This window comes from Chinchilla lanigera, unplaced genomic scaffold, assembly GCF_000276665.1.
Source record: "Chinchilla lanigera isolate Chin_1 unplaced genomic scaffold, ChiLan1.0 scaffold00060, whole genome shotgun sequence".
NCBI lineage: Eukaryota > Metazoa > Chordata > Mammalia > Rodentia > Chinchillidae > Chinchilla > Chinchilla lanigera.
The window spans coordinates 491,232-503,716 of record NW_004955461.1 but is presented as its reverse complement, the minus strand read 5'-3'; the positions used below and the strand labels follow the sequence as shown (position 1 = coordinate 503,716).

Sequence of the window (12,485 nt, the reverse complement as noted above, 5' to 3'; positions counted from 1 at the left end):
ATATGCTGACAGAACACTGGACACAGAGTCAAAGACCCAGGCTCATATCTATGCTCTGACCTGCTTGGTCCTGAGTGGCTGAAAGACACCTGAGCCTTAGTTTTCTCAACTGTAAAATGGAAATACTGACCATCCCCAGTTCACTCAGCTGCTGTGTGCATAAAGAGAGAAATTCGTAGGAGGTATGTGAATGAAAAAGCAAAAGAACAAAACTTCCAGAAAGCACCCTGAGGTGTTATTTAATGTGTTGATGCCTGGGAGAAAATAAACACGTTCAGCACACTCACCCCAAGCTTCTATAATCAGTGTCCGCTGTTGCCCCAGATCTGCCAGCCTCTGAAGGGATTAAACTCATGGGTCTGTGACAGCACACGTTGCCACCAGTCCCGGCCCACACTGCTCTCCCCTTGGATCATGTGACAACAGGACAGAGGGGTGCTATAACCCTAACTGCTTGTGAAGTGTTTTGAAACCCTTAGATTAAAAGCTCCATGGAGTCCAAAGTATTTGAATTCGTGCGCCCAAGTTCTGTCCAGCTGCTTCAGGGCTCCGGCGCATGCCGGGTGACACTCAGCCTAGAGGTCCCGGTCCCCGGTGGCCTGAGCCGCCCAGGCTCGTGGCCCTTCCCACATGCTGGGGTGCTCCTTCCCCTGTTCAGCCCCCAGATCCCAAGGCCCAACCGAACTGTCGCAGGTCTGCTTTCCGGGTGAGCTCAGCCTGAGGCCTGGTCACCCCCTCACACAAGACCAGAGCCCACCACTTGATGCTCTGATTTCTACCACTTAGGGCTAAAAGCTGTCCCCCGTGGTTATGCTAAGCGCAGGTGCCAGCAGGGTGGACGGGCAGGAGGGAGCGCCCTCGCTCCTGCCCAAGATCCCGCCCGCCCTGACCACTGGCGTCCCCGTGGTGCTGTGTGGACTCATGGAGGACACGCCTCCGAGCACACGTCTATCCCGTCAGTGCGGTCTGGAGTAATAATGAAGCCGCACACACCTAGTTAAATCAAACAAGCTTGCTTTCTGTCTTTGTGATTCAGATTAATGCTGTTTAGGCAGCTTTCCCGTTTTCATTTCCATTTCTACACTAACGGGAAGCTGAGGGTGTCCTTTAGCCCTTTTAATTGGGGATCTCTTAGGGGTCCTGAGAGGTCTTCAGGGACTGCTGACCCTCCAGGCAGACGCAAAATTCGGTTGTGATATTATTCTGGAGGGTTCGTAACTTGTGTCAAATTCTCAAAAGTTTCCTGCCCTATGGACTAAAAGCCAGCAGGATGAGACCCTGCCTCAAGAAACCCCCAGAACGCCAGGCGTGGTAGTGCACGCCTATAATCCCAGCACTCAGAAGGCTGAGGCAGGAGGATCGTTGTGAGTTCCAGGCCAGCCTGAACTGCATAGCGAGACCCTACCTAAAAAAAAAAACAAAAAAAAAAAAAACAGAAAACAAAAAAACTGCAGTGTGGGGGCGCATACCTACAATCCCAGCACTCAGGAGGCTGAGGCAGCAGTTCAAGGCCAGCCAGCACTATACAGCGAGCCTGTCTCAAAAAAAGAAAAACAAAAAGACCCCAAAGGAAACAGGTGTAACAGCCGGGAGTCTCTCGGCCCAAGCTCCCTACCTAAGCTCCCTCCCAACGTGCCTCTGCTCAGGCCAGCCGTGGTCCAGCCTGCCTGGTTTCACCAAACGACCCCCACTCCCAACGCACCCGCCCACTGCAGTGTAGAAAGGCATTCGAGTCTGTTCACCTCATATCCCCGAGGTTCTGAGCCCCCAAGAAAGTCACCACACTTCTGTACGAAAGCAGATTTATTAAAATCCTCTACAGGTCCGCGACAGCCGTCTCACTGGTCGCGTATCTACACACATACAGGGAGGATCTAGTGTTTCTAGCTGTCCTGGCAGAAGCCCTGCCAGCCCAGTCTCCAGCTGGGTAACATGTCACAGATACAAGAGTCAAATAACCAAGAGAGCGAGAGCGGACGGAGGCCGGCCCCTCGCCCCAAGGCCCAGATTCTACAAGGTCATCTGCCGACATCATTCACATTTCACGTGGCTTCAGACACGCAGGTTATTCAGACAAACACAGACACAGAACAAGCCTAGGAGCTGAACACGACAACCCATCAGACATCTGTGTAAAAGGTAAAATATATGTACAAAGTACACAGTACGTGAGGTATACACGGCGTTCTCACAATGCAGGTTAGTAGTTTGCCTAGGCGTAGCCCTTAAAGATGCCTGCCTGGTTTTGTGCCATTTCTCAGAATACAGTATGTTTTGTTTACCCGTTTCACTACCCGATCAGCGCTGCCCGTTGGTTTATAATGGAAGCTGCAGATTCTCCGTGAAGCCTGTCTTCGTAGGGAGTAAGTTTTGGTCTGGAAGCATTGGAACAGAGGCCAGATGCCCACTGCGAAAGCAGCTCGGGGGCTTCGGTGGTAGGGGTGGCAGCAAGAGGCGAGGAGTCAGATCAGATGACTGTTCAAGTCCTAAGTGACTGAGCGTGTCTGGGGCTCGCTATGTCCCCCCAGAAGCCGACTGCACAGATATCATCAAAACCACACATCTGTGTACAGACCGCGGCTGTACACATGCTCCCGTCCAGCCCCCGGGCCAGGGCACACTGTGGAAGTCAGCTTGAGGGTCCCTGAGACTCCAAAACACGCCTTCTTTGAAGCACGAAGATGTTTAACGTTTGCTCCTGAGAGAGGGGAGTGAGAAGTCTCCTTGTCCGCTTCCTCCTGGACAAAATGCCCCACCTAAGACAGTCTGGGGACAGAAAGCAAAGGACTGTGTGCTGGCTACTCAAAGGGATGCCAGAAAGCTAATGGTTTCAAGTCATCAAATTAGTTTTAAAGAACTAATGAGCTCAGGGTTCTGAAGCAGCCAGGAGCTCACATCTCTCGAAGGCTCCCCGGGTGAGCTGCGGACCACCCTCAGAGCTGTAGGGGCAGGTTCCAAGGGCAGGGGAGGCACTGTTGCATAGGGTGTCTTGGCAGGATTCAGCAGACTCCGGGTTCGGGCAGACTCCTGAGCTCCTCAGTCCGCTCCCACAGTGGAGCACGGGCATTGGTGCATGTGAGTGTGAAGGGAAGGTGAGTGTTAAACCAAAAACACAACTTTCTGATCAGAGAAACCTCGGTAGCGAGTCCAGCTACCAGAGACGAATCCAGAGATGGCAAGTTTATTGGCCCAAGTTATTTGTCATCCTGTTAGTTACTGCCCAAAATGCCACTGTGCGATTTGCTTCCTTTCCTGCGCAAACGCTCGAGTTCGTGACACCTGAACACAGGGTAGGATGCCCACATCTCTCCCAACTTCAAGACCTGCAGAAGCCCCAAATCCAAAGGAGGGAGAGTTGGTGACAGTTTATTAAGCAGGGGAACAACGGGCAGCACGGTCAAGCAGGGTGGATTCTGCTTGGATCAAGAGTCACTCATCCCGACCGAGAAGGGGGCACCACGGTGAGCTCTGCAGTGACCCTCTGGGTGCAGTCCCCTATCTGGGTGGCGCCATGCCAGAGGGCCAGTCTGTCTTCAGAAATGGAAATGCCATGTGTGAGAATTATGAGGTTTCTGAGGTTTCTGGGATTAGCAAAAGAAGGAACTAATGTCACTGTCCTCCTGGTACTCTGGAACAATCTGGTCTGAAGTTCCCATTTCTGAGTCAAGGTACCCAGGTTCCAAGGCAGACTCAAACCAGGGATGGAGTAAGATTTCAGGAGCAGTGAGTCTCTCAGAAGGCTCTCGCCGCAGGAGGCTGCGGATGAGGCACCTGGCTTTGGGAGAAATGTGGTCGGGAATGCAGAACTGTCCACGTCGGATTTTGGAGAAAAGGGCACTAGGGTCTGAGTCATGGAAAGGGTATCGTCCCACCAAGAGGGTGTACAGCATCACGCCCAGGCTCCAAACGTCTGCAGCCTTTCCAGAGTAGGTGCCCGTGGTGTTGAGAATCTCAGGGCTCACGTAGGCTGGGCAGCCATGTTTGTCTGACAAGGCATCATCTTCACCCTTGATTATGTGCGTATCTTCCAGGCTTTCCAGTCTGAGCTGGGTTCTGCAGAAGAGAAAAACCAGGCTGTTATGTCCAGAACAGATCTAAGGAAACAAGGCCTCAGCCAGGCACAGTGGCCTATACCTGTAATAGCAGCTATCCCGAAGCCCAGCCTGGGCAGCTTAACGAGACCACGTCTCAAGGAAAAAACAGCTGGAGATGTGGCTCAGTGTTTGCCTAGCCTGGATGAGGCCCTGGGCTCAATCTCCAATATTACAAAAAACAAGTAACACCAACAAGGCCTTCCCAATACCAGCGCCCAGAGGCACTCATAGCAAAGGCTCAGGAATGCCATTTACCCCTTCTCCAGTAACTCGGATTTCACAAACCAATACAAACTGCAATGAGTGTTTCAAAGTACTGAGAGAACGCCTGGGGTGGAGGGTATGATGCAAAGTCCCAAATAGTAATCATGATGCTCTAGCTTGTAAGAGATATCCTAATAAGGGTTACACAATTGGCCAAGTTCGCATTGCAGGGCTGGGAGCTCGTCTCAGGAGAATGCTGACATTTTCTACAAAAGCTATGGGGACGGCAAGCAGTATCTACTTCTTGGAGAGGACGGGGCAACCTTCAGGCCAATTTTTCTCAGGACACTGAGTGCCAGGGCCACTCAGACACAAGTTTTACATTACAGAGCATGGAGTCTGAGGTCACTGTAGAGTGCACAGGTCATTAGCACTCTGCCCACGCTGACACACACACACACACACACACACACACACACACACACAGGGAAACTCTGAGTCCCAGGATGGGAGCTGCAAGTAATGCCAATTACATTTCCTGGGTGTTTAACTGCTAGAGACACTTAGCCTGGACATAGAGGCAGCATAAACAGACAAATGCGGCTGGTGATACGAGGGACTCCAAAACTCCTGCCTGAGCACATGTGCCCACTAGCATAGAACATCAATGCCTGAGTGTGTGTACTCAGGGGAGGGCTCCGTTCTGGTGTCGCTATCACTGTCGGAACTCAGAATCTTTTAGTCAAAGGCTCCCTTGTGCAGCTGCAGGTGATCGCAGCGTCTCTGCATTTAGAACTGGCCACTCATGTCTCCAGAGTCTCCAAAGCCTGAAGCCAGGCCGGGAGGCTTTACACGGGCCTTTCCTTGCTTCTCAGCAACAGCCCTGCTTCTGTTTAACTTCACTCGCTGGGAAGTTAAATGCACACAGTTGGCTCGAGCTGATGGGTCAATTCCTTTTCCTCTAAAAGGTCTGGTTTTTTTTTTCCTTCCTGCCTTCCTGTTCCCTGGAGTGTAGTATACATGTGCTAACTTCAGTATGTCCTCACCGTGACCTCCCTGTCGTTATGTAAAATACCCATTGGTTCTGTAAACGGAAAATATGACTCAACGTGCACTGGCTGCCCCTGATTGGCTGCTGTAGCACTAAAACCCTGCACCTGTGCTGGTTACACGAACAGTGTCAGCCTACCATTGCTTAACCCCTGGGTTGCCAAACCCTGCGCCCATGACACTGGCCTGTGCAATGCAGATTTCAAAAGCTGCTAAGGAGGTGTGTAAGGCATGTTTCAGAAAAATGCATCACCCTACCAAAGGAACACAAGTTCCAGGAATTGGACACTTCTTCATTGCAAACAGTTTGCTTTTCTTTGCTAATCTGTATGTCTCAGTAATTACAGCAAGGTCAGGTACAGAGTCATGCTGGGGCAATTCAACCCTATATTTTTCAGGGTGCTCTGGAGTTAAAGGTAAAAATGTCTGGGAGGAGTAAGCCCTGTGGGAATGGAAACAACAAAACAACTCACCCTACTCTAAAATTCTAGAGCATCACTGCTGCCTGTCCTTCCACAAGACCTGTGGTCCGCGCCTTACAATCAGGTACAGTCTACCTCATGTGGCTTCCTGAATTCTCTTGTCTGCAACCTCCGCTTTGAATCTCAATGTCTCATTATTCTCTTATCCAGCTCATCTCATCCTTTATGAGGTAAGCCATGATCTATATTTAGCAATCAACTCTAGCCAACTTCTATTTATGATTCAATGTGGCTATTTTCTGAAGATGTAGCCAACAAGATATCCAAGAAGTCACTGGACAACATGAAGAAAGTACGGAGGACCTAGCCTGAGAGACGGCAAAAATGCCGTGGGCAGGGCGGAATTCTGTGAATATGACAAGTCTAACCAGCTGTCCTGTCTAGGCATCACAGAACACCTGGTGTTCTGGGTCTGACAACTTCTAGCAGTCCCTGCTATAAAGCACAGGTCCGCATCTGTAACCCAAGGGCTGACCTTTCTGACCTTTCTGATCCTGGGGCACAAGCGGGGAGGGCAACCTGTCAATATGGGACACCCACAGAAGCACGCGGGTTCCTAGGCTCCATTCAAGGCAGTATGGAGTAAACCAGCCTTGGCTGTGACTGTTCCGGAGCAGGACTTCTGAATTCTAAATCCGGGAGCAACTGTATCCTTGGGTTTGCTCCGCAGCAGCACACTTAACCGAACTGCACAACATGAACCTGCGCTATGGTTCCAAAGGCCACGAGAGGAGCTGAGGCGGCCACTCACCTCTCCTCCGTGGAGAAGACAAATTTCCTAAGCTTCAGGTCCCCCAGCACGATGGCTGACTGGTGGCAGTGGGCCACCGCAGAGACAATCTGCTTGAACAGCCGGGCAGCCTCCTCTTCCCGCAGCCTCTTTCGGCTTCGCACGTAGGAGTGCATGTCCCCAAAGTCCTTCTCAAAGAAGACATAGGCTTTGGTTTCCCCGAGGATCACTTCCACAATCCCAGTGATGTTTCTGTGCGATGGCAGCTGGATGTAAGGCCTGATTTTGTCCTGGTAGTGTTTAATGGGAAACACCTGCAGAGAGAAGACGACCTGTTTAGGGGGCTAGAAAAGCAGGTGCTGCCTCCAAGTCCCTGAGGGAGCTGGACTGAGAGTCTCAACCTCTGAGCTCTGAATGGCTGTGCGCTCCATTCATTTATTCCCGGTCCCCACCACCTCTCCCTATGCACTGTGGGCTAGCACACCCCCCATAGGTCGCCCCTTCTGTGTGAATAACTTAAAGGACTGTCTTCTGTGTGTGCTCCTGTCTTCCATGAAGACAGCCCCCAAACGCCCTGCTCCACGGCCCCTCCATGTTTGTGAGGGTCAGATGCCAGGTACCTCGGCATCTCTCAGGGCTCAAGCGCAGGCTCCACACATGCATGTGTCTCCTGTACACAGAAGGGCTGGTCACAGGGAAGGCACAGAATGTGGTGACTCTGCAGCCTCTAAGGGGAAGCAGAGGCCGCAGAGCATGCCTAGCTGTCGTTAGTCAGAAGGAACAGATGACTTGGAAGGAGACTGTGACGGTGCAGGCTTAAGCAACCTGCCTAGAGTTGTGACTCAGGTGTCAGCAGCCAGAGTTCCATTCTCCCAGGAGGGGAGGGTGCGGTGAATGGGCGCCTGTGAACGGGCTTCTTCATCTGTGTGCGCCCCACGGGGCACGCCCTGTCCCTCGATCAGGGCACATCTCCCCGAAGGAAGTGGCTGGGCTCTTTAAGGGCCTTTTGTCCAGTCCAGTTACTCATATCCTAGACTCAAGTGGAAATGGTGACACACGGGTTGTCACCATCTGGATTCGGCTATTATCTGCTACAGGAGCTGGAAGGGGTTGCACAATGACTGGACCCACCCCACCTCTGAGGTGGCGGCTCTGGCACCAACTGGAAAAATCTCTCTGCTGTCCCCTGCTCCCGCACTGCCCAGGTCTCCCCAAGCAGCTCTCGGTGACAGCCCCCAGCCTACTTCCAGAAAAGAAAAAAGACTCCCCCCGCAACACACACACAAACTGGGCTCCAGGGTGCACTTGTAATTTCACGCGCGTGGGCAGTAGGTGGCAGCAGCAAGCCCAGGGGGAGTTGGTCGGGGTGTCAGGTGAGTTTCGGGAAACCCAGGAGCAACTTAACTCCGGGGATGGAAATGAGCAGCCCGAGGTTCTGGGGTGCCTGAGTTCCCAGCGTCAGCCGCGAAGTGTGCAGACTGGGAGCGGGCTGCGTCCACGCGCACCGCGGGGGTTTTGGGCGGCGGCGGATCCACTTCTAGGAGTTGGTTCCGCCGCCGCCTCCGGGATGCGAACCCTTCTGCGCCAAAGAAAATCGCTGCCCGAGAAACAGTGAATACAAGCAAACGCTCCTAAGCGTGCGGGCTTTCCAACATTTCTACTTTAGGGGCCAAATTCCTAGCCTCCGCTGCAAGACCCCCTACGACTGCTCCCTTAGGAGGGCGGGATTCCCACCCGGGCGCGGGTTCAAGGGGGAATCGGCCAGTCAGGAGCGGCACCCCGACTTCACTACCTACAGCTAAGCCGGCAAACCTTCGGCCTCAGCTGCCAGCTGCTGCAAGCTCCCTCCTGGCAGGGCGTCCTGCCACGACAGGGCGGTGTGGGGGTGAGGGAAGGGCAATGGCTTAACCCTGAAATCCATTTCCATTCCACAACTTAAACAGAATACCACGCGCCCCTGAGCGCCAGGAGGGCTGTGGAGCCGGTGAAGAAACCCTGCACTTCCTCCAGACCGCAGAGCCCCCAAGATCCCACTCCACAGGAAAGCCCTCCGGCTCCCCAAGGGCCAAACTCACCAGTGCCGGCCGCGACGCACTTACCCACCCCGCCCCAAACCCAAGCGTCGACGGAGCTGCGCGCGCCTGGGGACCCCAAGCCAGTCGGCCGCCCGCCCCGGACGGCCCCGGCCCCGGCCCCGGCCCCGGCCCCGGGACGCCTACCTTGCAGCGCAGCTCGCGGCCGGTGTGAATGCACAGTGCCCGGGACACATGCTCGCGCTCGGCCAAGGGCAGCAGCAGGTAGTCGGCGATGCGGCTGGGCCCCGGTGCGCTCCCGGAGCCGCCACCGACCCCCGGTGCGGCGGGTGGGGGCTGCGGGCTGCAGGGCGAGCCGGGGGGGCTGAGGTAGTCCGGAGGGCTCGAGCACTCGGAGAGGCGCGGGCATTTGGCCGCCACGGCCGCCGCGTCGTCCGCATCCAGCAGGCGCTTGGCCGGGGTGCCCCGGGAGGCAGGGAGTAGCAGGGCCGGACCGCGGGGTTGCGAAGCGCCGCTCATGGCAGAGCGCACGGGACCGACCCGCATCGCGGCCCCGGCCGGGACGGCCCCGGTTTTGTATGTCCCGGGATCCGCGAGGGAAGACGCTGCGGGCTTGGGGCCCGCGCTGTGACTTCTTCCAGTCCGCTGGATGGAGTCTGCAGGCAGGGTCTGGCTCGGCCCCCACCAGGGGCAAAGCCGGAGCCGCTCCTTGGCGCTCGCCTTGCACGCAGGGGTGACCACGTTGCCGGCGCGCCCGGGAGTCGTAGTCCGGCTCGGGGTCCAGGACCCCCGCTGGCACCGGCTCGGGGCGCCGGCTTGGGGGCGGCCGCCGCTATTGTTGTCGACGGTCCCAGAGACGGAGGCGGCCTGCGTTCCCAGGATCCGGGGCCGCGAGTTCTAGATTCCGCAGGCTCCGCCGAGCTGATGTACTTCCCAAAGCAATTAGTCTCGGGTGAGAGCCGGAGTAAACTTTTCCGCGGCGCTCGGGATCCCAGCGCGCTCCTGGGCTCCGGCGGGTGTGCGAGCGAGCGAGACGCGCTCGGAGAGAGTGCCGAGTGTGAGTGTGTGAGCCGCACTGATCCGGGCCAGGGCACTCCTCCTTCTCTTTTTCCTCCACCTCCTCCGCCTCCTGGTGACTCACGCTGTATACACACACACTCACAGGCCGGGCTGTGTAAACAGTTGGGAAGCCGGGTTGTGCAATGAGGTGGCTGCGACGACTCCGGCCCCGCCGCGGGGCCGCAGTCACCGGAGCGGAGGGAGGGGGCTGGGGGAAGAGAGGCGAAGGGAGGGGAGAGCAGGCTGGGGGATGGGGTAGCCCGAGGGCTGGGGATGCTCGGGGCGGCGCACGCCCGGGCGCAGGTGGAGCGTCCCGGCCGCCCAGGGCGCGCGCACGCCCCCCGGGCAGGGCTGGGCAGGAGGAGCGCGCCCTCCCTCCGGCCCGGCCTGGGCCGGTAGCGAGGGAGGGGGCGGAGGAAAAGTTCCCGTGACGTCAGGGTCCCGGGGAAGTGGGCGGGAGGGGCGGGACCGGGGGCGACGGGAGCGCTGATTGGTGCGCGCGCCTCATTCACACAGCACAATGGGCTGCGGGCGCGCGGCTGGCTCCTGGCGCGCGCCGCTTGCCGCCGCCGGTGCTGAGCCCTTTTGGCCGGGGGATCCCCCGCTGCTCCGCGGCTGGGGAGCTCCGGTTAGAGCCGTGGGCGCCGCCGAAGCTCGGCTGCAGCCCGAGGAGGGGGTGAGAGGGCAAGTGATAAATTCCAGAATCAGTCATTCCCCCCACGCGGTAGTTCCGGGGAAGACCTGTGCGTGGTAGTGGATGTGGCTTTTTTCCTTTTCCTGCCCCCTCCCATCTCTAATCCCCAGCGTCTGTTCGCTTCCACAAATAGAACCTTCTGCTGGATGAAATAAAAGCAAACACAGGGCCTTCTGCGCTGCCTCCACCTCCACGCCCTCCCGCGCCTGCCGCCCGCCCGGATTGCACGGAAATAGCTCCTCCAGCTCCCGGGCCGCCCCTCCGCGGTGACTCGCAGAAAGAGCTTCCTGAGCCAGTGCTGGTGGGAACAAAGGATGTGGGGAGCGGCGGAAGGGGCCCACGTGGCCGCCGCCGAATTCCTACCCTTCCCGGCCCCTGCAAGCACCACGGAGTCCAGGGCGGGCTTCGGCCTGCTCAGGGGTAGGGGGCCCGGCCTGCTCAGGGGTAAGGGGCGCGGGGTGGAAGTCACTTAGGCCACCTAGGGATGCTGCCTGCACCCACCCCCCTGCCAGGATGTGTGCGTGCATTCGTGCAGCGGGATGTAGGTGAGTGTGCAAGGTCACACTGTGCCACGGAGCCTCGTGAAAATATTTTGGGATCTGTCGTTTTTCTTTCTTGAGAGAACCAGGTCAGTTTGGAGTCCCTGGACGCCCAACATAGATTACTGTTACCCAAATCCTTCTTGCACTTCTGCTAAAGCCTTAATTTCAAAAAACCAGGCCAAGCCCCAAGAATAAATCCTTTTCCTTATTAATTCTCCATTCAGCAAATGGCAGTTAAGCATCTACTAAGGGCTATGCGCTGGGGATTAGCGTGTGAAAATCTAAACGGTGAGAACAGAGCCGTGGGAGGCCTGTACTGCCCTGTTCTCAGCATCCGCACGCGCTACTTTGCTTCAGTTTTACAACTGTCCTGCGGGGTTATTTTTGCCCAGTTTCTTGGGAGAAAATGAAACCTGAAAATATTACATTCCATGCTGTGGCGACCGGCCCACACACGGCAGAGAGGTCAAGCTCTTAGGAATCCATGGGGACTGGGAGGAGATTAGATCTGCTGGGAAAGTAGTGAGGCCTCTGGTGGAAGGTAGCATTCGGCTTGGGATGTGTGACTGTGGGAGTCGCCCGCTGGTCTGATGGGTGGGTGGCCAGGAGTAGAACCTAGGAAGATGGGTTGGGTGTGCATTGTGCCAGCTCCGTGCCATGCTGAGGTGCTTGTGCTCGCACCAATGTCCAGGAGAGACCCCACCGAGGTGACCTGCATTTCTAGATGCCCTTGTGCCAGAGTCTAAGAGCCCCTGCACACGCAGCTGGGCCCCCACACTAGAGGGCAGGCCCAGCGTGTCCCAGAGTGTCTCTTGCAGCTTCTTCTGGGACACACAACACCTGAGCACCAGGCCCTGAAGCCAGGTTCCCGGGAGAATCTGCTGCTTCCTCTCAGGCCAGCCGCCAGTCACCCAGCCTCCCCTCCCCCAAGTCTAGCCCTCAGCAAACTGTTTCCTGTGTTCTGTCACCCACAGGTGCCCCGCCCGGTTCTCCCAGCGGGAGGACCTGGAGGGACAGGTGCCAGTGGACGCGAGGCAGAGCGGTCAGGCTGTCTGCCCTCCTGTCCGCGTGGCTGCAGCCCACCTCGCCTGTCCGGCCTGGTGAAAACTTGGGGAGGTAGCTTAGTGACGGAGATCCCCACTAGCATGGGGAAGGCCCTGGGTTCCATCCCCAGCGCTGTGGAGGGCTGGAAAGGCACCCTGCAGCCCTGGACGTCTCGGGTCCTCTTGCCCCAGCTGAACCACCTCAGAAGGCCTCCCAGTGCCAGAGCTCCCAGGTGGCGTCCTCGGGGCTGTCTTGGGATTGTACCGCAACCCGGCTTCTCCCCTGCCCATCCTGCTTCTTCCTTCCCAGGGGCCCCTAAATACCAGCTGATGCTACGCTGCAGCTCAGAGTGCACTTTTTGGGGAACCCAACTCATGGCACCCCGTCTTCCTCTTTGTAGTCCTGTTGCACCCCAGGGACTCTGGCTTCTGGGGTCAGGTGACACCGCTTGTCCTCTAGCACTAGGGTGGCAGCAGCTTCCTGATACTGCTAATCTCTGAGTCATCCGCAGCACCTGCTGGTTCTTTTTGTTTCTGTTCGTCCAATACCTTTG

General features: G+C 56.6%; 1 protein-coding gene across 1 annotated transcript; it reads right to left on the bottom strand.

Moving 5' to 3' along the window:
• Positions 1 to 1,788: 1,788 nt before the first annotated feature.
• Trib1 (tribbles pseudokinase 1) lies at positions 1,789 to 9,714 on the bottom strand. The gene is made up of 3 exons (XM_005397987.2): positions 8,780 to 9,714; positions 6,582 to 6,874; positions 1,789 to 4,053 (listed from the first exon to the last, which is right to left on the bottom strand). The coding sequence occupies exons 1-3, from the start codon at positions 9,137 to 9,139 to the stop codon at positions 3,588 to 3,590; spliced, it is 1,119 nt and encodes a 372-aa protein (XP_005398044.1). The 5' UTR covers positions 9,140 to 9,714; the 3' UTR covers positions 1,789 to 3,587.
• Positions 9,715 to 12,485: the final 2,771 nt, after the last annotated feature.